Source organism: Nannospalax galili, unplaced genomic scaffold, assembly GCF_000622305.1.
Source record: "Nannospalax galili isolate Female #2095 unplaced genomic scaffold, S.galili_v1.0 scaffold974, whole genome shotgun sequence".
In the NCBI taxonomy this organism is placed as follows: domain Eukaryota; kingdom Metazoa; phylum Chordata; class Mammalia; order Rodentia; family Spalacidae; genus Nannospalax; species Nannospalax galili.
Genome location: NW_008335438.1, coordinates 1,223,154 through 1,245,811, shown reverse-complemented (window position 1 = coordinate 1,245,811; position 22,658 = coordinate 1,223,154). Strand labels below are relative to the sequence as shown.

The following is a 22,658-nucleotide window of genomic DNA, read 5'->3' as shown; positions in this document are numbered from 1 at the left end:
TATATATATATATATATAACCCTTTTATTATATCTTATGGGCAAATTAGAGAATTTCTCCCATATTCTGAACTTTCCTCTCAAAATAAGACCATAATTAAAAAAAATCTTTTAATAGATCATACTAGATCTATTCATGTCAGCAGAATAGATTCATAAGCTAATCATGTTTATGAATGAATAATACATGGATGGGTATAGATATGCATATGTTTAGATACTTGAAAATATATGAATGTGTGCCTGTACATTTGGGGGGAAGCTCATGTTTGCACATATTTGTATAAATTAGTACCCTTTGGCCTCAAATCAGTTTTGCTGTCTGGTCAAAAGGAAAGAAAAACAGGCAACCAGAACTCTACAACTTTGTGTTGTTGACAGATGTCACTTAAAATTGAAGCAATGCTTTCTAATAATAATAATAAAGGAGGTGCCACATGCATTATCTGAGTGGCTGTCGAGTGAAATGATCTACCTTGCTCTAATGAGCCCCCATGGATCTTGGAGATGCGAGCTGTATTGACATGCACACTTAAGCTAATACACCTAGACCAGTGCCTCCAAGCTCTAGCAGCCAGGGATGCTGACAGAATATCTCGCTTCCATCTTCAAAGAAAGGAAGTGATTAGTATGTTATCATTACCATTCAAAACGTGATTTCCTTATTCCCTCCCGGCGTAGGTGACACATCTGAGATGCGGCCAGACGTTAGAGGCAGCTAAAGCCACATCAAAGCTTTCCTTGAAAATTTTTTTGGGGGGAAGGGTTGGGGGAGAGGGAATCATTAAAACAATGCATTTAGAACAGAGAGACAGGACCTGATGTGAAGGTCAGGGAGCTGCAATAGCAGTCTATAATAATTAATAGATTGTCTCATATACAGTGAAGAAATTAAGAGAAATATTATCCCTCCCACTAAAAAGAAAAAAAACAAATAAAGTGGAGAAAGGAAGGAAAAGGCCTCTTATGTCATGAAAAAGCAAAATTATTGAAGGCTGCAATTGAGAGGAAGAAGGGGAACAAAGTTCTACGTTTTTGGCACTGATGACTCTTTAAATAAAATTAAATGCTACTAAAGCTTGCCAAAAATAGCTTATTTAATTCTGATTCTCACTACATATAGGTTCTGGGAGCAAAGATTGCTTTTCCCTCTTCTGAACACTGTTTTCTACCCAAACAAAGGACTTCAAACTGCTGATTCTAAAAAATAAATAAACAAATAAATAAATGAAAATATATGTATATATCAGATCTGAAAAGGCAGGAGTGAATCTGAATTTTAATCCAGATGAAGATGATTTGCGTTCATTTTCACACTGTATGAAATCCTAAATGCAAAGAAAATATTTAGCTTAGTAGAGGAAAAAAACACAGACGACACTAAAATGGGTATTCTACTTATATGCTAATAAGTGATGTAGGAATTAAACTATGCTAATATATGTGGGAAACAAAATACTTAAATGTGGAATGATTTGGGGGATTCTAGGACTATTTTAGGAAGAAAAATTTCTAAAAGAACATAAAGAGATGCATATGCCTAAATAATGGAAGTAACTGATTCTTCCGGAGCGGCATTCGATTTTATCAGAGTCAATCTGCACCCAAGAGGACTATCAGTTTACCAGCAGCTTTACAGCAGGGTTTCACTTTGTATTTTGGAACCTCTTCACTTAAGTCAAACTAAAATCAAGTTCTTGTAACAGCTGCGCTATTTACATTGTTCCCTCAGTTGTACATGGCCCTGGTTGCGTAAATGAAAGGAAATACACTACAGTAGCAGCTGTAGCTTTCAACTTGCCCCACACTCCATCCCAAACTCATTCTCTCACCCTTTTCTCAGCCCTTTCAAAGCAGGTGAGTGAAGCTGTGCAGAAGCTTCAGACGGAGCTCAACTTGTGTGAGGAGCTGTGTAAAGTGGAAAGCTGGGGATGCAGGATTCAAACAGTTCAGCACAGCCAACGCCAGATCAGCCTCTGCACTACACCCCTGCCTCCAAGCATGCCCCCAAAAGAGCATCACAAGGAAGCACCGGGCACCCTTTGTCTCCAAACACAACACAATATTGTATTTTGGAACAGATGGGTGCTTGTCTTCTGAACACAGGTGCAAGTAAGAGATCGGGGGTACTGTTCACTGTATGTTTACAAGTAAATCCAGACAGAGAAGATGCCTTCTGAGCAAACCACATGCAATCTCAGTGGCATCATCATTATCTGTAAATACCAGTGCTACGTCCATATCAAAGGCTATAGAGAATAATATTCCAGAGCTTATTGTTCTATCAATAGAATTCTATAATTCCCCTAATTATAATTTGATCACAGAACAGTTTTAGAATCATAAAGTGTGGAACCAAAATTGATGGAACTGTTACTATAGACAAACAAGAGAATTAAGCTACCAAAAGCAATAATATATTTAAAGAGATGTGGATGTGATGTTTTCAGCTTATTAAGATTTCTAACTCTACAACATGCATTTTAACAATAACCCAACAAAAATATGCTGATCATAATAAAACACAAGATTCCACTTATCGGATCTTGCCTAAATTCAGGGGCAAGAGCTTTATAGAGTTTCTTTGCATGGAGATGTTCAAATTTATGATTTGTTTCATCAAAATTTGAAAATTTGGATTCCTCAGCAAAGGGCAAGAATATGCAAATATACAGAAATAGTGTATTTTGCAGAGAAAAATGTTTTCTCATTCATTCAAAGAATAATCTCATAAATCAAAATTGTAACTAATTATATTGACTACACACACACACACACACACACACCTGCTTCCATGTAGGAAAGGAAAAAATCCACAGAAATATGAGAGAAGAATTGGTGTAGTTTTTCCTTTGGCTTATATATCATGACTATTTTAGCTAAAAGATGACTTCACTAATGCATTTTTAATCAGCAAAGCTGTTAAAAAACACTACTTTTACAAGGCTCCAAATTAGCATTTACATCACCCACAGAATAGTTGCCCACCAATAAAAAAGAAAAAAAAAAAAAAACTTCTAGGAAAGCCTTAATTGATATAGTCAAGCTAAACTCAAAAGTAATCCAAACTATTGTGATTGCTATAAGCAACTGAAGTATTTTTAACAGCAATATAGTCTGTTATTATTTTTGTCCTAGTAGGAGAAAAAATCAGCATCACTAAATTAAAAAAAAATCATGTAACTATCTCTAAAAAAGAGTTCCAAAGTATATTTGATATGTTTAGCCTTATTGAAGAAAAACAACAAAAATCATTCATTCTTACAATTACTGACATTGCTGTAAATATTTACCAGACCACAAAAGGGAGGGGGCAGGGCAGCACAATCAATGAAACCCACTAGTAAACTCAGAAAAATGAGAATTCACTCAGGTGCTGTTTCCTATAGAAAGGAAAATGCTTAATAATGACACAAGCTCTGGCTGTTCTTAGGTATCTGTACCAAGAGAAGAGGGGCATTTACAATGTATGTGCTTCCCATGGTGCTTTATGTGGAACCCAGGAATTTGCGAGGGGTAGGGGGAGAAGGTGTTTATTTAAGAAGAGTTTTCAGGGAAGTAAATCAGAATCACAGTTTTAAAAAAAATGAAATCATAATAACTTCATTGAGAAACCAACACAAATAAAAGAAATTGGAAGTTAAGAGCTTAGAAGGCAAAAACTCTGTATAGTTTAAAAATATTCCTTTATTAGTCCTTTTTTTGTCTTTTGGTCTTAAAATATTAACTTCCCATCAAAGTCCACAACCACCACGGTCCCTGTAACCAGCATGACTAGAAGGTAGCTGCTTGCAGAAGATGGTCAGTGGAGAAGATTTTTTTGAATCATAAAGTCAATAGCTTTGCTATGTGCAGCTTTTCCTAGAAAAATTAATGCAAAGATTTAGAAACTCGGTTTTATAAGGAACAGTAGAATTAAGGAACAAAAAAGCAAGCTAGGAAATACTTACCTCTTCACGTAATTTTATCAACTGCAACATGAATGCACACAAAAAAAGATAAAGAGGGAAGAAATGTCAGGAAAGAAAGATCAGTTGTGTGACAGGATACAGAATTAACATTGACAATTTATCTGTTTACATGTTTAGCATTTAAAAATCACAGACAAACACATTAAAAGAACCTAAACACAGACTACATGCAGAGTGTTTTGAACGAATAAAGATCACTTTCTCACACTGTCACATTAAACAAAGAGAATAGTGTGAAATTCTCCTTTAAAGTACATCTAAGACACCATCATGAAATAAAGGGGAACGACTTCATAGAAGCCTATATTATAAAAAAGGAAAACAAGTTTACTGTTCCTCTCTTCTAAGAATGTACCATTAAAGAGGTTTTGTATATACAAGTTTTCAGGGTATTTCTGTATTCGGAACTTTGACAACTGATTGCAGATTTTTAACAACAAATGAAAATAATTAGTAGTTCATGTTTTGGTTCCAATATGTATTTAAAAGAACAACAACAACAAAAAACTGTTACATGGGTTAATGGCATACTTATACCCACTCTAGTAATAAGACTGAATTTGGAGGTAACATTTCAACTGAGAAGCAATGAAATTTTACATAGACAAGAATTAACGTCAAGATTTGTGTTTTGCTTAAAAGATACTACAAGCATGGGGCAAGTTTTTACCTTGCTTTTTGTTTCTTCATTTCTCAGCTGTTTTTCACTTGGAAACCGGCCATTTCAAAGCAAGAAGCCCTCTTACTACATTTGTACTGTAGTCTATTTTCACTGAAGTCAAAGAGAAACCCACTCTTCACTTGTTAGTAGATACTCCTGTGATAAAAATTTTAGTCCCCTACATTTTTCTATTTCCTGAACTGCAGCAGATAGAGCAAGATGTCAGAAGCTAGAAAAACCACACAGTCATAAATCTGGTCCATTCTGTGTATGTGTTTGACATTATTCTAAACCACAAAATTCACTGCACTGTTAAAATGACAATTTTTCTGTTCTGCAATGAACGGAAATTCAAACCCCTGTCATAAGAGACTATAAGCCACATTCCAGGTTTGAAATTTGCATCCGCAGCAATTCAGGACTAAAAATGATAATTTTTAAACATCCAAATATCTACAACATCTGTTACAGCACTTGACACATGTAGGCCAATAAATTAAACTATTGCTTTGGGAGAAATGTGCTATGAATTGTTCCCTGTAAGTCTCTTCAAGTATCATGTTTATTACAGTCCTGAATTCGCAACACTTGTGCTGTTTTTGTCCTAAATTCAAGACGAACAGTGTGCATTCCAGCTTATTTGATTATTTCATTTGTTCCAAGAAAAGTATTTCAAGTCCCAAAGGATGAGATTCAAAATTATTATAAACCCTTTATAAAAGAGTATAGACTTTATGAGACTTCTCAGCCTACATTTAACAAAAAAGGAACTCTGAATATCCTACTTTCCAAAAAGACAAGAAGTTGTCCTTGTTTTTAAATACACCCTTCTCCCCTCAGCTCTCCAGTGTGGTATCCCATCTCTCCAAATCAAAAGTGACAAATTCATCTCCAGAGGAAGTTAAAATTTAAACTAAAATACATGGTCTATCACATATTGGAATCTTTCTCTTTGCTATTTAAGCATCATGGGAGAAAAAGGCAAACACTAGGTCTCAGAAAGAGATGATCTGGGAATTGATCGCACAGCTCTTTTCTTTCCGGGGACCATTCTCCGGTTGACTATGATACTTAAAGGGCCAAAGTTTAAAACTACTCCTCAGCAATAGCGACCATTTGGGGCATGCCACCCTGCCATAATCAAGAGTGTTTAAAAATGCTACCCATTTGCTTTTTCAATAGGTTCCAAACAAAAACCATTCTATCTTGTTTGTGCTGCATGGCTGCATTCAAGCTCCACACCGGATTTGTAGCTAAGCTAGGTAATGGGAGGGTTTCTAATCTTTATCTTTTTTTGTTGTTGTTGAACTCAGAGTTATGCATTGAAGTAAACAAAAGATGGTCGGTTTTTGAAAATTAACAATGCTTTAGACTTGACTAGAAGTAGTGAGTTGGTTATTTTATCGAGTTACCAGCTCCATCATATGAGACATGAAAGTGTGCAAAACCACAATGTTGGGTTATAACGATCAACATCTCTTCTGAAACAAAGATTTTCCCCCCAATGCAGAATTTGATACAAGAGGTAATCTGTTCCTTTGTGGGCTGAAAAAAAAAAAAAATCTGGTTTACGCTGGTTTGAACCAGTGGAATCTCTTGTGGTTAAGCCTTCTGCTGTGACTAAAATCAAAACTGCACTGCGGAACATGTGAGGGTGGGTGCGCTGGGCGCCTGTGTGTGCGCACGCGTGTGTGTGTGTGTGTGTGTGTGTGTGTGTGTGTGATCACGTGACCCCCAGAACTACCGAATATTTTTTAAGGCTGATAATGCCACTGCCGTCTCTGTCCGCATACAGATAACGAATAAATGCTGAACTCTATTAAACGCCCTTTACACATTATCGTGGGTCGAACACACAATTTTCTGAACTTATGATGACAGTCTATTTATTTTGCTATAAACCCTCAGCACGTAACGAACAGATTTGTGCCTGGTAATGATCTACTCTGCCAGGGCTGTATGAAATGATACCGACCTTCTTTAGATCTTGGGGAATTAAATTGACCGACTTCACCCCCTGGTCTGCAGCTGAAGTTTGACACACTTTATGCACAGCAAGCCCAAATCGGAACTTAAGAGAATCTCGTATTAAAAAATTAAGCAATCCTTATCTGTTAAATATTGCTTTACCACAAAAACTTCCCTACATTGGGAACTAGTCCACCTTTTATATAGTGTTTTGAATCTTCTATTTAAGATTTACTCAAAGTCACTGCATCAATCTGATTTTGCATATGGCCACTATGAGACTCTTAGGGGTTCAAAACAAGAGCTTGGCACATTTTATTTGTCCCATTGCATTATTCCACTATGAAAATCCATATGGTTTTATTCTATAAGCTGTTTCTCTCTTTTTTTGAGAATGGTTCTCATGAAACGAAATCAAGTTAAGAACTATGAAGGTTTCTACTCTACAGCATCACTGCACCCAATAACTCAACTCTCAGAGAAATGAGATGCTAGCACTGAAAGCACTGACGTTTTAAAAGAACAGAAGGACAATGCTTTCGACAAAGTCCTTGGAAAGCACAGGACACCCTCAGCACTCACACGTGCAAAGACAATTTTGTCCCTGTTTTGTGAATCCATGATGAGATATATTTAATTGAATGAAATGGATATGAATCAGAAAAAAAATATTATAGAGGGGAGTTGATTTGGAATTAAACAAAACATGTAACAGAGACATTAAAGATGCATTTGAAAAATCCTCAGTGGCGGACACGCTGGCATTCCCAATAATGGCAGGGATGAGTACATGCACAAAAGTAAATTAGCATCATGGAAAGCAAGCTGGAAGGTGGTAACTATATATGTTTACAGTAGAGTTATGGATGTCTAAAAAGACTGCATACTAAGTGCCAGCATGAGAAATGACAGCTGCTGTATCCACATTTGTCTCAATCCTTACAGAGCAGCCACTGCACGGATGTGTGCACTGCACTGGAAATGGCTCCTCAGTGCTTCGCACGTCCGCAGTCACTGCTGGAAACTGTTTATTTTCTTATTTTCCCTTTATGATCGCTCTGTTTATTTGACTAACAGATATACTCTCGTTTGGGTTAAAAGACTATGACTAATTTTGCCTGGTTTTGTTTGTATCCAAGCTTTACCTGTATATTAGAAGTTTATCAAGATACAGGACCAGACAGTCTGAATGCCAACCTATCAACATTTAACCTGAGCATAAACTTACTTCTGGGTGGAAGATAGTGTCTTATAGAAAAAGACACTGATTGATAGATAAACCAACCCAGAAAAACCTATCCAATTAGCTTCTGATTCATAAAAACGTACATGAAGCGCCAAGTTAGATTGTTTCTTTGAAGAAAGAGCTTTTGTTTTGATGACTTCATGTGAATGAACTCTGATATAGAATAAAAAGATAATTCTGGTGGCCACACTTGAAACTACTGGCTAAAGATGTGCTTCAATGGGAGACGCTTCAATTCCTACATTATGACAAAGAGGTTCAACACAAAGCTAATGATTTCATTATGATAAAGAAAATTTTCTATACTTGGTAACAAAGTATCCAAAAAGTTCAACATGGTTTTAACTCTGACACCTCATTCAAATTTTAGGCTGTAAAATTCAGAGAAATAATAATCTAACATTTAAATATTCTGGTGACTGTGACTCACCACACTGTATTTATTGAAGTGACAATTCCTTACAACTAAACTTCAGGTTCCCCAAGCACTTTCAGAATTTATTTAAGTCCAGGGGAAATCTCTGAAGAATCACTTTAAAGTGACAGAAGTATAATTTTTAGAATTCAGAAAATATGAGTGCAAATCTATTTTTGTGGAATATTTTTCTTTAGGTATAAAAATCATATGTATATAAAGCTATATTTTAGGCACAAAAAATGTCCATTAAGAGAAGTGAACATGCTTTACAAAAAGGATTCCTGTCAGAGAACTACAACATCCATTACAATAAAGGAGCCTGAGTTAGAAAGGAATACCCCCTTCCTTTCTGTTTCTTTTAGATTAGGCAGCAGTTTCAAATGAGGAAAAGATCTACAGCTTTTTAAAGAACTGACATGAGAACTACGCATACACTTTTTTTTTCAGGAATAATAATGCTTTTTTACAGTAGATAGGGAAGAAAATTATGATTCGCTCATCCAGGAGGCATGAGCAATCCAAATCTCACTTTAAAAAAGGAAGAAAATATTTTTCTCTCATCTTCTCATTATTTAATCTATAATGAGTAAAGCTCCTTCATCACATCACCCTTTTATGTTTGATGTGCTGTTTTTTCCATTAGCCATGCTCACATTTCAATCACAGAAGTTGAAATCCCAAGTCAAATCTGAATGTGTCTGTATGTCTGAACTCAGGCTGGGAACATCCAAATAAAGGTGGAGGTAAGCATTTCACCAAAACCAACAGTCAGCTCAGTGATTCTTCTCCCATTTTTCGGGTGATTGGATGGGGGCCTTTATCATATTAACCTCATCTCTGTTTATGATATTAACATTATAGTAGCCTATAATTTAGTAGTAGCAAATATAAACTATTTGAAATGGTAAGTACAAGCATGTAAATTTTACAGTGTTGTATGGATATGTTATGTCTTGCTATCTAATTACAAGTTTGTTTTTCGAATTCAGTTTCACTTAGGTAAAGCAGTGATTCTTATAAGTCCTGCCAAAGTAACCTTAATAAACTCACTGAAGTCTTCCTAAGAAGTTCTCTATCATCAATCAGTCTTTAGGGTGATGTGAAATGCTTTAAAAACTATTTCTACACCAAAGTTCTTGAAACTTTTTTAAAAAAGTCATATATATTATACCGACCTGAATTTACACATGCAGTATTAATTCAAAGAAAGAAGCAGGATGCTAATTAGACTCATGACACTACTATATCATCCAATGAGAAATGACAGCCAAGTTGTAAGAGCCTTCTAAGAAGAAACTGCATGTTTTTGGTTTTTCTTTCCATGTAGATCTTAAACTGAAAAGACTTATTCTACTATGATTGTTATCACTGTTACCTGACAGAAGCAGGCCCTCTGTCTGGGTATCCACGAAGTCCTACACTGCTGCCTGACATTTGCATTTTGGTGAAATGTATTTTTAAGAAGCGACATAATAGGAGTCGGGACTGTGCTGTTGGATTTTGAAAGCTTACTTTCATTTGTTTTGCTGCAAGTGTTGATTTAATTATGCTGCATTATTATCAAAGCTGCATTATGTACTTTTTTATTCCTTTTACATGTGTTTGAGGTGAAGACCTCAGCTTTGTCTGCAAACAGTGTGTTTCAAGTTATTCCTTAAGTATTAAATAATAAAGAAAAGAGAAGAAAAGACTTTTTTTTAAAAGATAGCAGACAGTGATCACAAGGTAAAGGGTTAAATGTAAGATCTCCAAGAAACATTTTGAAGTTGATTAAGACTCCAGCTTTGCATTAAACAGTATCGCTTCCACATGAGTTGCTGCTAATACTGTTAAAGAAGCAGCTTGAGAGCCCAGTGTGCCTGTGACCTCCTTCACCCTCCAGCCACCCACCGGGCCCTCCTGATTAGCATTCTACCTGGTTCTCGGAGGAATTCCCATCATCCCCCAGGAGCTCATTCCGTACTTCGTCACTGTAGGCAATCCGTGACCTTTTCTATAAAACAAAACAAAAAGGGAAAGAGTGAGATGAACGTTAGAAAGTAAATGCTTCCAAGCATTATTGGTATCAAGGATGATCATCTCAAACCCTCGAGAGCCCCCTAATGGAAACCTACCGGTGAAACTTCGCAAACCAAACTCGTAGAAAGTTCCTGAACCTGCAAAGCTTAGTGAAAATTAGATGTTTTTAAAACTATCAAGAATGAAAGAAAAGTCTATGCAATGTTAGCATTCTATTAATATTCATAAGTGGATGAGAACTTGTATATTATTTCTTATATTATTGTTCAAATAAGACCACTAAGCTGGAAGAAACACAGCCAAGTGGCTGTGAAGCTTTAAAATTCATATCATAAATTGAAACAGGAGCATATGGGCATCTTTAATGGTGTAGAAGGAAATGAACAGAACAATTCAGAGTTTTAAAAACTTCACTTTAGGAAAATAGCCATATTGCCAACTCTACTCTGGGATGAGGACTGGCACAGCTATATTTCATTATTGTGATGTTACTATCCAGAAAGCAAAGGAACTTTAAAACCACCCCCTACCCAAACAGTAATTCAAATGTCTCCAACCCTTCTATTAATAATGGCCTAAGGGAAAGTAATGGAGGCACGCCCGCGCACGTGTGTGTCTGTGTGTGTGTGTGTGTGAAAGAGAGAGAGAGACAGAGAGAGAGAGAGACACACAGAGAGAGAGAGAGACAGAGAGAGAGAGCAAGTTAAATTTCTCAGTCCCAGTAAATAAAGACAAATGGGCTATGTGTCAACCTTACACTCCACTGAAATTATGTTTTACAAGAAACTTACCTTGAGCTGTACATCAGAGGGGCACAGCTAAGCCATCCTGATTATCTAAAGGCACACATATTTGGAAAAGCCAAGAGGCTCCGAAACTTAGTTGTGAAACTTAAATATGGTACTCGGTTCCTAGTCCATTGTCACTACTTCAGACCCACATTCAAGTTTACAAGCTATTTTTCTGCCTTCTCTGCTTCTCAACTAATTAAGCAAAAACGGTCAATCAGAAAGTGGTGGATGGGAAACAGAAATCTCCTTCTGACTGAGGTCCTACAGCCTGGGACATAAAAGTTCTTTCTTATTCGTCTGTGATTTGAAAGGAGCATTAAGTTTAAAAGGACTATCTGTAATCCATAAGCAGAAGTCAACAAACAGTAAGATTTCCACTAGACTTGTATAGCAGTCTTTGAGTAATAAAATACTGTTTGGTCACATACAAATCATAATACCCATAATAAGAAGTCATACTAGATTAGAATTTAAGAGGACAGTAAAACAAGAACAACTAATAAACTTCAAATCATCTTAAATAGCTTGTCTTTCTTAACTGGGGTGCCTTATCCAAACCACAAAACACAGAAAATTACTTTTTGACTATTTCCCCAATTCTCTCAAGGGGGGGGCACAGAAGAGAGAATTTGATTCATTCCATATAATTTAGTTTATTGCCTTTCTGGATGCAATTAAACAAATGATATGCTGGATCTAGCAGAGCCTAGTTTTAAAAGGCTTAATGGGATAGAAGTAAATATATGTACATATCTACCCACTTTTTTTTTTTGCTTGTTTTAGGGGAAAACACCAAGCATCACAGAACTCTAACTCCAGTTCTAGTTAAGTTGAAACTAGAACCCTGGGGTCCTGACACACAGCTGAGTGCTTCTTCTGCCTTATAAACATTCTTTCAAAGTCTATCACCTTCTGGATAGACTTGGGAAAATAACACAAGAACCGCACAATGTTTCAATATAAAGGAGACAGTGGCATCCCCTGCCTGCCAGAGTGTACCCTGCATCCTTTCCTACCACAAACATACATAATTTAACAATACGTCTATAAGAAGATAAATAAACTGCAATAACGTTGAAGGGAGAAGGACAAATTAGAGAGCTAAGTCTTCGGCACGTGGTCAGTAGGGATGTCTATATCTGATCTCTTAAAAATCCAGGGGTGACCCAACCCATTCATTTGTGAACATGCCAGACTTTTTCCCACCACAAATAGCAGATGTTACGCCTACTTCTCTTACTGAAGCTATTATTGATCACCTATTTCTATTGACTTCGTACAGAATTGTGTTTTAAAATGCTGTTACAAGGTCAGTCCATTTCATAGTCTTAATACAACATTTAAGTCACAACAAACCTTTCTTTTGCCCATTTGGAGATTCCCACCAGAGCAGTCTTCAAATGAGCTAAGCAAAAGTATTTTATAGCATTAAAGGAAATGAGAACCTTTAAGACAGACTGTGGTATCAGAGCTGCCTTTTTAATTATTCATTTCATCACTATGGGGGACTAAAACATCCCACAGTATGCAAGAGTATCACATGGAGATTGTTTTTGTTTTCCCCTTTTTCACCAAAACACCAACAAATTGGCATGGATTGTTCAATTACACTGCGTTCTTATTTTGATTTAGAGTACTTCAAAAGAAGAAGGAAATTACAAGTGTGTATTCCTAAATATCTGATCTTGTTTTGGTTAGAATGCACTGCTTTTGAAAACCACCAATTAAGAGGATACATGCTCAGCAGCAGAGGAGGATTTGGCTACAGCTGAAGGGGTGGTCTCTATGAATGCCATTCTTTACCATTGCGATGGAAAAAAAAAAAAAAAAACCCTGGTATTTGGATGGATTTTCTGGATGTTATTAAGCAAATGATATGCTGAGTTTAACAAAGTAGTCCCTAGCAGGACCGACCTAAAGAACGAAAAGACAGCTCGTTGCAGAATATCAGAAATAGCTCTCCACCAAAACAACAAATGCTGAAAACACAACTCTACACAAGAGTTTTCATTTCTCAAAAATATGCCAAGTCCAGACTGTGTTTTATTAAGAATTATATTTAGAAGCCCAAAACTGGTGTTTTCTCATAATTTCTCAATGTTTTGAATTTTAAGTAAGCTGACTGTATGTAATTAACTATAATTTAGTCTGCAAGATCATCACTGAATAAAGGCTGTAAACAACAACAAATAATGGGAAAATTCCTTTGAATGACAAGTAGCCGGTTTTACGGATAACTGTTCTCTAAAACATCAATAAATCATAGTATCTTATGGAATTTCAAAAAACCTCACATTGGATTATTAAGTACCTACATAATACATCAATTTAGAGGATTTAAAGTTAATGGAACTGAAACCTTTACTGTACCTTGATAAACCTAAAATATTTTTACTTTATTATTGAGTATAAAATCTGTACTTTAGCCAAATGCAAGCATGAGAATTTGAGCTGGAAATGTCACACATTCAGCTACAGTTTGAAGGAACCCAATTCATAATGCATTTTATAAATAGTTAATGACTTCTATACATAAGCTAACCAGGCAAATCAAGAAATTGTCAACATTTTTAGTCTTGGTTGTCAGTTACCACTGTCTACTGCTGCTCTCTGTGTGGCTGCAGGAGAAGTCCGAAGCTCTGTGCGGTTTGTAATCTACTGCAATTTCTGGTCTATACCATACAGATGGAAAAGCTTCAACTGACAATCTCTCTCTCTTTCCCTCTTTGTCTCTCTCCCTTTCTCTCATATACACGAGTTTAAGAATGTCTCTCAGTTTTAGTTGTGTTCTTATGTAAAGCTTATTCTTCCTAACATTTATACTTCATGAGTCAATAAACTTAGACACAGTTGAAAGAAATTTATAGAACAGTTAAGGACAAAAAATATGACACATTAACAATTGATTTGTTGCCCCTGAGAACTTAAATGAGTACAGTTTCTCTAGCTACTTTAAAACGATGAAGTAAGTCTTTCATTATGAAAGTGAGATTTTCAGATACAAAGAGATTATCCTTTATTCACTTGGTCAATATGAACAGGATGCTTGCATACTGATTGGCTGAGTTCCTTAAAGTCAATTTCAAAAAGAGACACTTGTTCAGTTTGGTCAAGAAATTTGGCTTGAAATAATCTACCTACTTGGCCTATGCTTTAACATTTCCCAACTGAGCTGAATATGTTTGTGCACAGGCATTGCTAAGTTAGAAACATGATGAATTAACTGAGTTTAAACTAATTAAAAACTGTGATCTCTGGTACCACCTCTTGTATGACTCTATACGTGAAATACAGTATCTGCAACCAGAATGAGGATTCTACAGCCTACCTCAAGCAAAAACATAACAATGAAGTTGGTTTATTACTAAGGCGTATATGAGAATTTAATTTCCATGGCGAGCACATGGCAAAGCAATTGCTTAAATTGCCTCACCTGGGAATTTAATGCAATGTTATCATCAGACCAGCCACATTGTAAATAGATTTATAATGCTTTCCATGTGCTGTACTCAGTTGCATATGAATTAAGTAATGATCTGGTATTACAATAAAATCAGCTAGTTCCCACACCTGGCAGACAGGATATTTCACTAAATTAATAGCCATACAGCTACATCACAAGGCATGGGAGAGGAAACAATCTCAAAAGCATTTGACTTGAGTTTTGCATGGGAAGCAAACATGCCATGGCTATGTACAATGTCACTGCGCTGAATGGGCTGCTCAAGACAATCTGTTTCTAACATCTGTATTACCGAATTAAGACTTTCTCGTTCCCATTCAATTTTGGCCTAATTTCCTTCATTCAGTACTCTAATTACTAATCAGCAATCCACAACATTCACAAACACTGAGAAAGCCCTTTATTCTAATCTATGTGCTGCAGACAGCCAAATAATTGATACAAAGTGCAGTGTGGTTTGGTGTGCAATGAAAGAATAGCTTGTCCCACTTCCTAATCAAATTGGTCTATAGAAGAAATAGCTAATAGATTTCTCCATCGTTCTAAAACAAATTACTCAGGCTGGCCAGACTTTTCCATTGCTTCTACCATGTTTTTTGGTCTCCTTATATTTAATAATGCCCAAGGTTACCAGGTGATAGACCTAGTAAAAACTGCCATGGCTTCAGAGCCAAAGAATTTAACTGCTCTAAAGAACTTAACTGCTTCAGTTCTAATTAACACTTTGAGATGTCTACAGAATGCCATGAAATCATATTTATTAGTTGGAAATAAGATTGTTCATTTTTTACATAATTTTATCTGGTTCTAATTAAATAACATCACAGCACTGTAATGTCCAGCTAGTATTTTTGAGAATGCATCGATCTTTGACACCAAGTATTTCACTGTTAACCTCAGTTCTGTCTGTCCATGTCCAAGTTCATCTTTTTACCCACACAGTAATCTCTGTAATAAATTCATTAATTTATAGCAAAAAAGTAAATTAAGGTTAAAACATTTCACCCTATACAGTTTAGATAAAGGCAAAGTAAACTCTGAGGTGATCACTGGGAAGTTGTTCAGATGAAAGAGCACAGGGCACTGAATGCAAAGAAGAAAGACAGCATTTTAGGAGGTGGTCTTGGTTAAATGAAGAATTCTGAGTATCAGTTTCCTCATCACTAAAATAGTGATCTTAATACACTGTACAGATTTAAATACAAACAAATGGAAATCTATCTTAACACCTTGGCTGTAATAATTTTATGAGGTAGGTTCTGCTGAATACCAGCTGATAAACCTGGAAAGGATGCAATAGAGCTAGTTACAAACACATGGCTAAGAATATAAATTACTGCAGCCTTCCTAAAAACGATTTCCCAACATACACAAAGTACCTTTCAAAATTCCGTGTTATTTAACTCAGTAATTTTGATATTGTTCTGCTCAATTCCTTATTTTATGAACTTCAATTTCAGGGTTTCCAAAAGTAAAGTAAAACCTGGCTGTATTGTTTTAATATTATCCAAGAAAGTAAGCTCCAATCTGTTTTCTAAAATAATTGTTCCACAAAACACAGCTAGTTCTTGTCAAAGGGGTTGTTTAGAGCTAAAGATCAAATGTCTGGTTCACATGTTGCTGATGCTGAAGTATACTTTCTCTCTTTTCTTTACTTATTATTTGTGTGTATGCATATGTGGTTGTCCATGTACATGTGCCATGGCACATGTGTCGGGGGTCAGTGAACAGCTTTGAGGAGTGGTCCTCACCTTCCACCACGCAGGTGCTGACACTGAACTCAGATGGTCAAGCTTGAGGGCAGGTACTTTTACCCACTTTTACCCATTGAATCATCTTGGTGGCTTAGGGGAGTGCACAATTTATCATATACTCATGGCCACTGGACCAATTCAAGCCGCCAGAGAGAAAATACTAATATACCTTCCTGCTAGTTACTACCCAAGCTGGAAAAGCGGTTAGCGTGAGAACACCAAATTATTCATTGTTTTTTTTTTGTGTGTGTGTGTAATACTAGGAAAACATTTAAAATAATAAAGTTTTTAAGAAACAACCACTCATTATTTGTATTTGTACTTTCAAGTATATTTGACATGTTTGAAGTGGATATTTATGTTCCGGCTGTACATCATGAGATAAATTACACCACATTTCTCTTAATTACTTTTTTAAAGTGAGCTATAATACACATGTGAATATTTATATGCATATTATGAAGTTATATGTGTATGTATACACAGAAAGACTTGCACAAACCCATATGCAATCCATATGGAAAAAGAACTCTTTGTGCTGCCTAATATTAAAGTAGACTTTTATTTAGACTAGGGACTCTGACCGCACTGCTGTTACATCATTTAAAGATTTGCAAAACAGCCAAAAATCGGGTAACTGCACTTCTTCGTTTCCTCTCCAGCATTTCTAAATGCTGCCTGAAATGTAAGTTTAGAATTAGTATTTTGAAATGCCATAGAAGTTAGGTAGCACTGCAGCCCCACTTGCTTGCATATGCCTGTAGTTTATGACTTCTGACATTGCTATTGGATGGAGTGTGGCTGTGTCTTAAATCATCTTAGCTTGTCAATCAACAATTAAGTTACTTCATTCAGAAAGCCCACTTATGATAGAATGCCCAGATGTTGGTCTCGGCATCTGGAAATGTGTGAGTACACAGTGAAGGGATCGAATTCTTTGAAGTTTTTCTGAATGCAAAATAAAATAATTCCACAAACTTAATTTGAAAGAATCGAAATGTATGTTGTTGTGTTTGTTAATGATATACAAACACCCTATATACCCACACTGCAAAATGATACTCTGAGAAATGAAAGTCATGCAGAAGTTCTTTCATTTGTATTTTACTGAACTACAAAATGGGATAAATAAACTCACACAGTTTTAAGTTTTCTATGCAATATGCCTAACATTGGAGGAAAATATCACCGTTCCTTGAAAATTTGTCCAGTCATGATTTCAGGTGATCTACACATTCAGGAACAAGTGATTCTGAGAGTTCTATGTAGCTGATCAGGCTAAGAATTCAAGAACAGATGGTTCTCAGCCGGAAGATGAGTACTCTACCCTGTGCCTCGGGGCTCAGAGAAAGCAAGCAGGACAAGGACAGACCTGTCCCCAGTGTTGGCATTTGTTCTGCTGCTGTTCTTCCACTTGACTGCATACCACTAACGTAAGCTCTGGTCTTTGGGTACCCAAAGCCAAGGCCGGCTACACTATTTACTCAGCTCTATTAATTCATTAGGATTATTAATTCATTAGGAATCATAAAGCTGATTCATCCTTAGACTTTGTTTCAAGTCATCTTCCTCCAAAAACAAATGATAATCATAATAAGCCTTAACATATACATTGGTATCAACATCTAGAGTTTTGAAAATAACTTTGAGAGTTGGAGGATTACAGATACTTAAAATGTTTTATTTGATAGAATAAAATAACTGATGTCAGAGGGTGAGTCACCACCACACCTATGGGTGTTACTTACATATATTTCAAGATTAACCTTCAGAAGCTGTACCATAAAGCAACAATAATCTACTCTGGTGGCTGTGAAGAGAGCCATACCAGTTATAGATACGATAAGCACTGCCTGCTCATCCATAATACCTGCAGACTCTCTGTATGCTTACTCTAACATTCCAGACCGGACATCTCATGGACAATTTCTGTAAGTTTCCTAGCACTTACTTTGGAACGATGTTTCAACGGATTCCTTATTAAATAATATGTGGTTACAGTGATGTTACAGTGTTCACAGTTTAGGGGTGGATGATATTTTAAATGCTTTATGGATATAGCCAGGAAAGCTATGGTGCTTAAGCAATACCAGAAAATCACTCTAGCCCAAATTTTCTGTGAAAATACTTTGAAAGTTACTTCTATACGAGGGTGATACAAAGCAAAACCTAATAAAATCTTCACTTTCATATCTGTTTTATAAGCAACACACTTTCTTAAGCTTTCCATTTTGAATTGAATTAAAATCCTGCCTACTCAAAGGTTTTTGTTTTTGCAAGCAAGTGCCATTTCTTTTGTATCTTCAATGTTTTACTGTTTATTTAGTATTTATTAGTACCTGTTGTTTCCAGTTTATACATATTTCTAAGTACACCCCAGCTTTACATATTTTAAAAATCTATCTCACCCCAGACCATCTTCCCAGCTAACACCCAGCCTCTCTTTAACCTTTCCTTATTATCCAAGCTGCTTCAAAGAATAATGTACAAACAGCGACAATTTAATAATGCCCCAGTCACTCCCCAACTTACTACAAACAGTACTTTCCTACCAGTCTTTAAGTCTCCCCAGGACCCCACAGACTTCCCAGTTACCAAAGGTAACTGGCTATATTCCTTTAAAAAAACTTTAAATTTTGAAAGCTTTAGAGATACATAAAAGTTGCAGTGGAAGCACAGAGTTCTTATTCAGCTCACACCCTTTCGCCTCAGTGAGTCAGATGTTCACGTTCACACGTTACTATTAACTGGTCCATTCTTTTCTCAGATGTCCTTAGTTTTTAACACAGATTCTTCTTCCATTCCAGGATCCCATCCAAGGTCTCACATTACACTGAAGAGTAATGTCTTCCCAGGTTCCTTTTGGATTGTAATCGTTTCTCAGACTTTCTTGTTTTTGATGACCCTGACAGTTTTGAGCACTGATTAAGGTTCCTAGCATGTCTCTCAATTGGGATTTGTCAGATATTTTTCCCATGGCTTGCCCGAGTTCTGTTTCTATGGGGAAGACCATAGAGGTAAAGCGTTATTTGCTGCACCATCTCAAGGCCATTTGTTCGCAGCATGCCATCACTGCTGATTTGCCCTTGATGGCTTGGCTGAAGCAGCATTTGTCTGGCTTTTCACTGGGGAGTTGCTGTCATTCTTCTCCCCTTCACATACTGTACTCACAATGCCTAGCTCACATTGTAAGGAGTAAGCCTTCACCGCCCTCTCCCTGAGGACAGTAGCTACATAAACTGATATTCTTCAGTGTGAGGGAATTTGTCTGTTCAACCACTGTTCAATAATTTATTTATATCAGTAAGAACTTGTATTTGTTTGTACTTTGGGCTATTATCCAATATTACTTCATTTATTTTGTTGCTTAAATTGTATAAACTTGGGCTTCGATGACAGACCAGTCCTCCTGATCCTGTCCTCTTGATGAAGTACTGATGTCAACCCAAACCTTACCACCTTTCTCTCTGGCAGCCTCAGCAGCTACCTGCCTTACAAACCCAGCTCCCCTTGTCATCATTTCTTTCTCAGTTAGTCCATAAAATGCTGTGCTCTCCCTTAGCCCTCTTCATCCTTAGCCCACTTCTCAGTCATCTGAATAGTTTCATGTATAACCATCATCTACCTACCACTTAGGAACTGGTACTGGGCATCTTAACCTAATGGCATCTCAGGCTTAACAAAGCCCGGGACAATGTATTGTCTTTCTTCTATACACATTCCTCTCCAGTTCTCCATCATTCATGGGGAGTGTTATCTTGCATGGCATCCTTAGATAAACATGAAAAGGATCTCATTCTCTCCTTTACTTCCCTAATCCAATCAATCAGCAGGCTCTATCAATTAAACCATCATTTTTTAGAATATCTATACCTGGGGCTCTTTAACACATTTCAAGGATTTTTGTCATCTTAAGCATTAAATCAATTCTTTCCTCATAATTTTAGTTACCATGAATTTCATCCTTTTTTAAAAAGATATGAATTATACTTCTACAGAAAGGATCACACATTTTTAGGCAGAGGTAAGCCAATAGGGACAAGGTCTCAGCTCCTCATCTTGGGAAGAAGAGGGGACACCTCCTACCCCATCTCTAGCAGAACAATAAAGGTACAGAAGAATCACTGCCTAAAGATAAAGCTGATTTCAGAACAGGAATGTTAAAATAGAAAGCAAAATCATTCAGCAAAAGCCAATATGCTATGGGAAAATGCTAAGCAACTAAACTCTCTCCAAGTTTAGAAGTCAATTCCATATTCTCTTTAATTTCAAATCTAGACCTACCTCATAGCAGCTGTGCTGTTGTTCTCATGAGTTAGATACTGCTGTTTTTATTAGATAGAAGCTAAAAGACTACCATTTCAAACGAGATGATGTACATGCATATTTCTCTTTTGCTTGTCTCATTTGTAGATCCGAGGAGTATGGATCACCTGTTATCTGCATGAAGAAGCTCAGCTACAAGCCTGGTATTCAGGTTGCTTTTATCTCAGGGACCCTAAATTGTACTGTTAGGCAACAGAGGGCACTTATCTAGATTGAACCGTCAGATAAATAGAAGTTTGTCAGCCATTCAATTTGCACTGGGGAATACGGCAACAAAACCAAAACCCAGCAATTTCAAACAACAAACCCATCCTCTACTGACAGGAACAAATTGCTGTATTCAAATGAGTAAGAATTTCTATAGATTGCACATTCTGCATGTGGGTGCTTCAGAAAGACAAATATTCTTAGAATTAATACTGCTTGGTTTCTCTGGCAGTAGTGAACATCAAGCATGCACACAAGATATTTAAAACTAGTAAGCGGGTAAGAAAAACAATAAGTAGGAATTGAATGTCATCAGAGGAGAACGGGGCTCTACAATAAAGTTTAAGGTACAAAGTCAGTGGTTAGAGTGAGGTGATATTGTGCTGTGTTCTGAGTGTGACCCCTGCTCTATGGCCCTTCCAGAAATGTTGGTGGTGCCTCTGCCGAGAAAACAATCAGAGGAGTGAGACCATCATTCTTGAGTCTAAATTGATTCTGGCTCTGTATCTTCAATGCTCACAAAAACAAACAAACAAACAAACAAAACAACAACAACAACAAGCAAACGCTTTCACGAGCAGCCCTCACCACAGTCACACCACGTCTCAGACTATCTGGAAGAACATACAGAGGTGGTCATTTAAGCTGGTGATAATCCCAAACATTAAAGTTGTTGCTAAATCAATAAAAAATGGCAATAAAACTTTGATGATTGAAAAGAATATCGACTTCTCCATCAACTATATGAAATAGTTTTTGTTAAGTCTTATCTTCATTTTACATCTTATATAGCTATTCCTTCAGTGAAACTTGGTCTTGGAATTGAAAAAATATAAACCACTACAAAAGACATAGGCAAACATACAGATTCATCCCTGTGACTCAACATTAAGTTGAAATAGAAAACAAACTTACAGGCCAAAAACTTCAACTGAGCCCACACAGCTTTACTAAATGGAAATCTTAAAGTGAAAATGTTTACATTTGGAAAAGTAGCTATCTTCAATTAAAATCATGTTGAACAATTTGACACTTTAATTCTGTAATATGTCACATGACAAAGCCACAGCTTTAAGTATTGTAGGAACAAGTATTTATGTCAAGACTTAAAGCTTTACTAAAGAGCAGATATCAGAATAATAGACCTCACATACAAATGTATGAAAAGAACCTCCCTAAAGGTAGTTAAAATAGATGGAAAAATAAAAGTCAAGTAAAATATAAAACCACGAGTTACCTGTACATTTTGGCAAATAATTGAGCTATGTGACAAAAGTTATTTTTACTTTGAAGAGTTATACAAATACTTTAAAAACACAAAAGCAAGCTGGGCATGGTGGTGCATTCCTATAATCCCTGAACTTGGGAGGCTGAGGCAGCAGGCGCAAGTGCTAGAGACCAGCCCAGACTACATAGTGAATTCCAGGCCAGCCTGAGCTACAGAGCCAATTTCTCAAAAAAAGAAGACAAGCAAAATAACTCTGACTCCTCCCCAAAAGAGTCAGAAAAGATACAACTTACTCTCAAATGGATTAATATATGTGTATGGATATGTATATATGTAGGTATATACATACACAGAGAGAGATTTATGGAGAAAGTATGTACAAATGATAAAGCAAAGAGAACAAGCATTAATATGTGATATAGGTAGAGTGCAACCTACATTCTAATAGAGTACACACCTACATTCTAATAGAGCAGAGTGCACACCTACATTCTAATAGAGTAGAGTGCACACGTACATTCTAGTAGAGTAGAGTGCACACGTACATTCTAATAGAGTAGAGTGCACACCTACATTCTAATAGGGTAGAGTGCACACGTACATTCTA

The 22,658-nt window shown here is 36.5% G+C and overlaps 1 protein-coding gene across 5 annotated transcripts in view; it reads right to left on the bottom strand.

Annotated features, from left to right (window-relative positions):
• Vti1a (vesicle transport through interaction with t-SNAREs 1A) overlaps positions 1-22,658 on the bottom strand; it is a 368,172-nt gene that overhangs the window by 274,920 nt on the left and 70,594 nt on the right. For 3 of the 5 annotated variants that reach the window (XM_008830173.3, XM_008830170.3, XM_029562099.1), the window contains exon 4: positions 10,179-10,256. In XM_008830173.3, coding sequence (XP_008828395.1) covers positions 10,179-10,256 — 78 coding nt within the window. Of the gene's footprint in view, positions 1-3,949; positions 3,971-10,178; positions 10,257-22,658 lie in introns of all 5 variants that reach the window. The other 2 variants (XM_008830172.3, XM_008830169.3) reach the window with 1 other exon arrangement.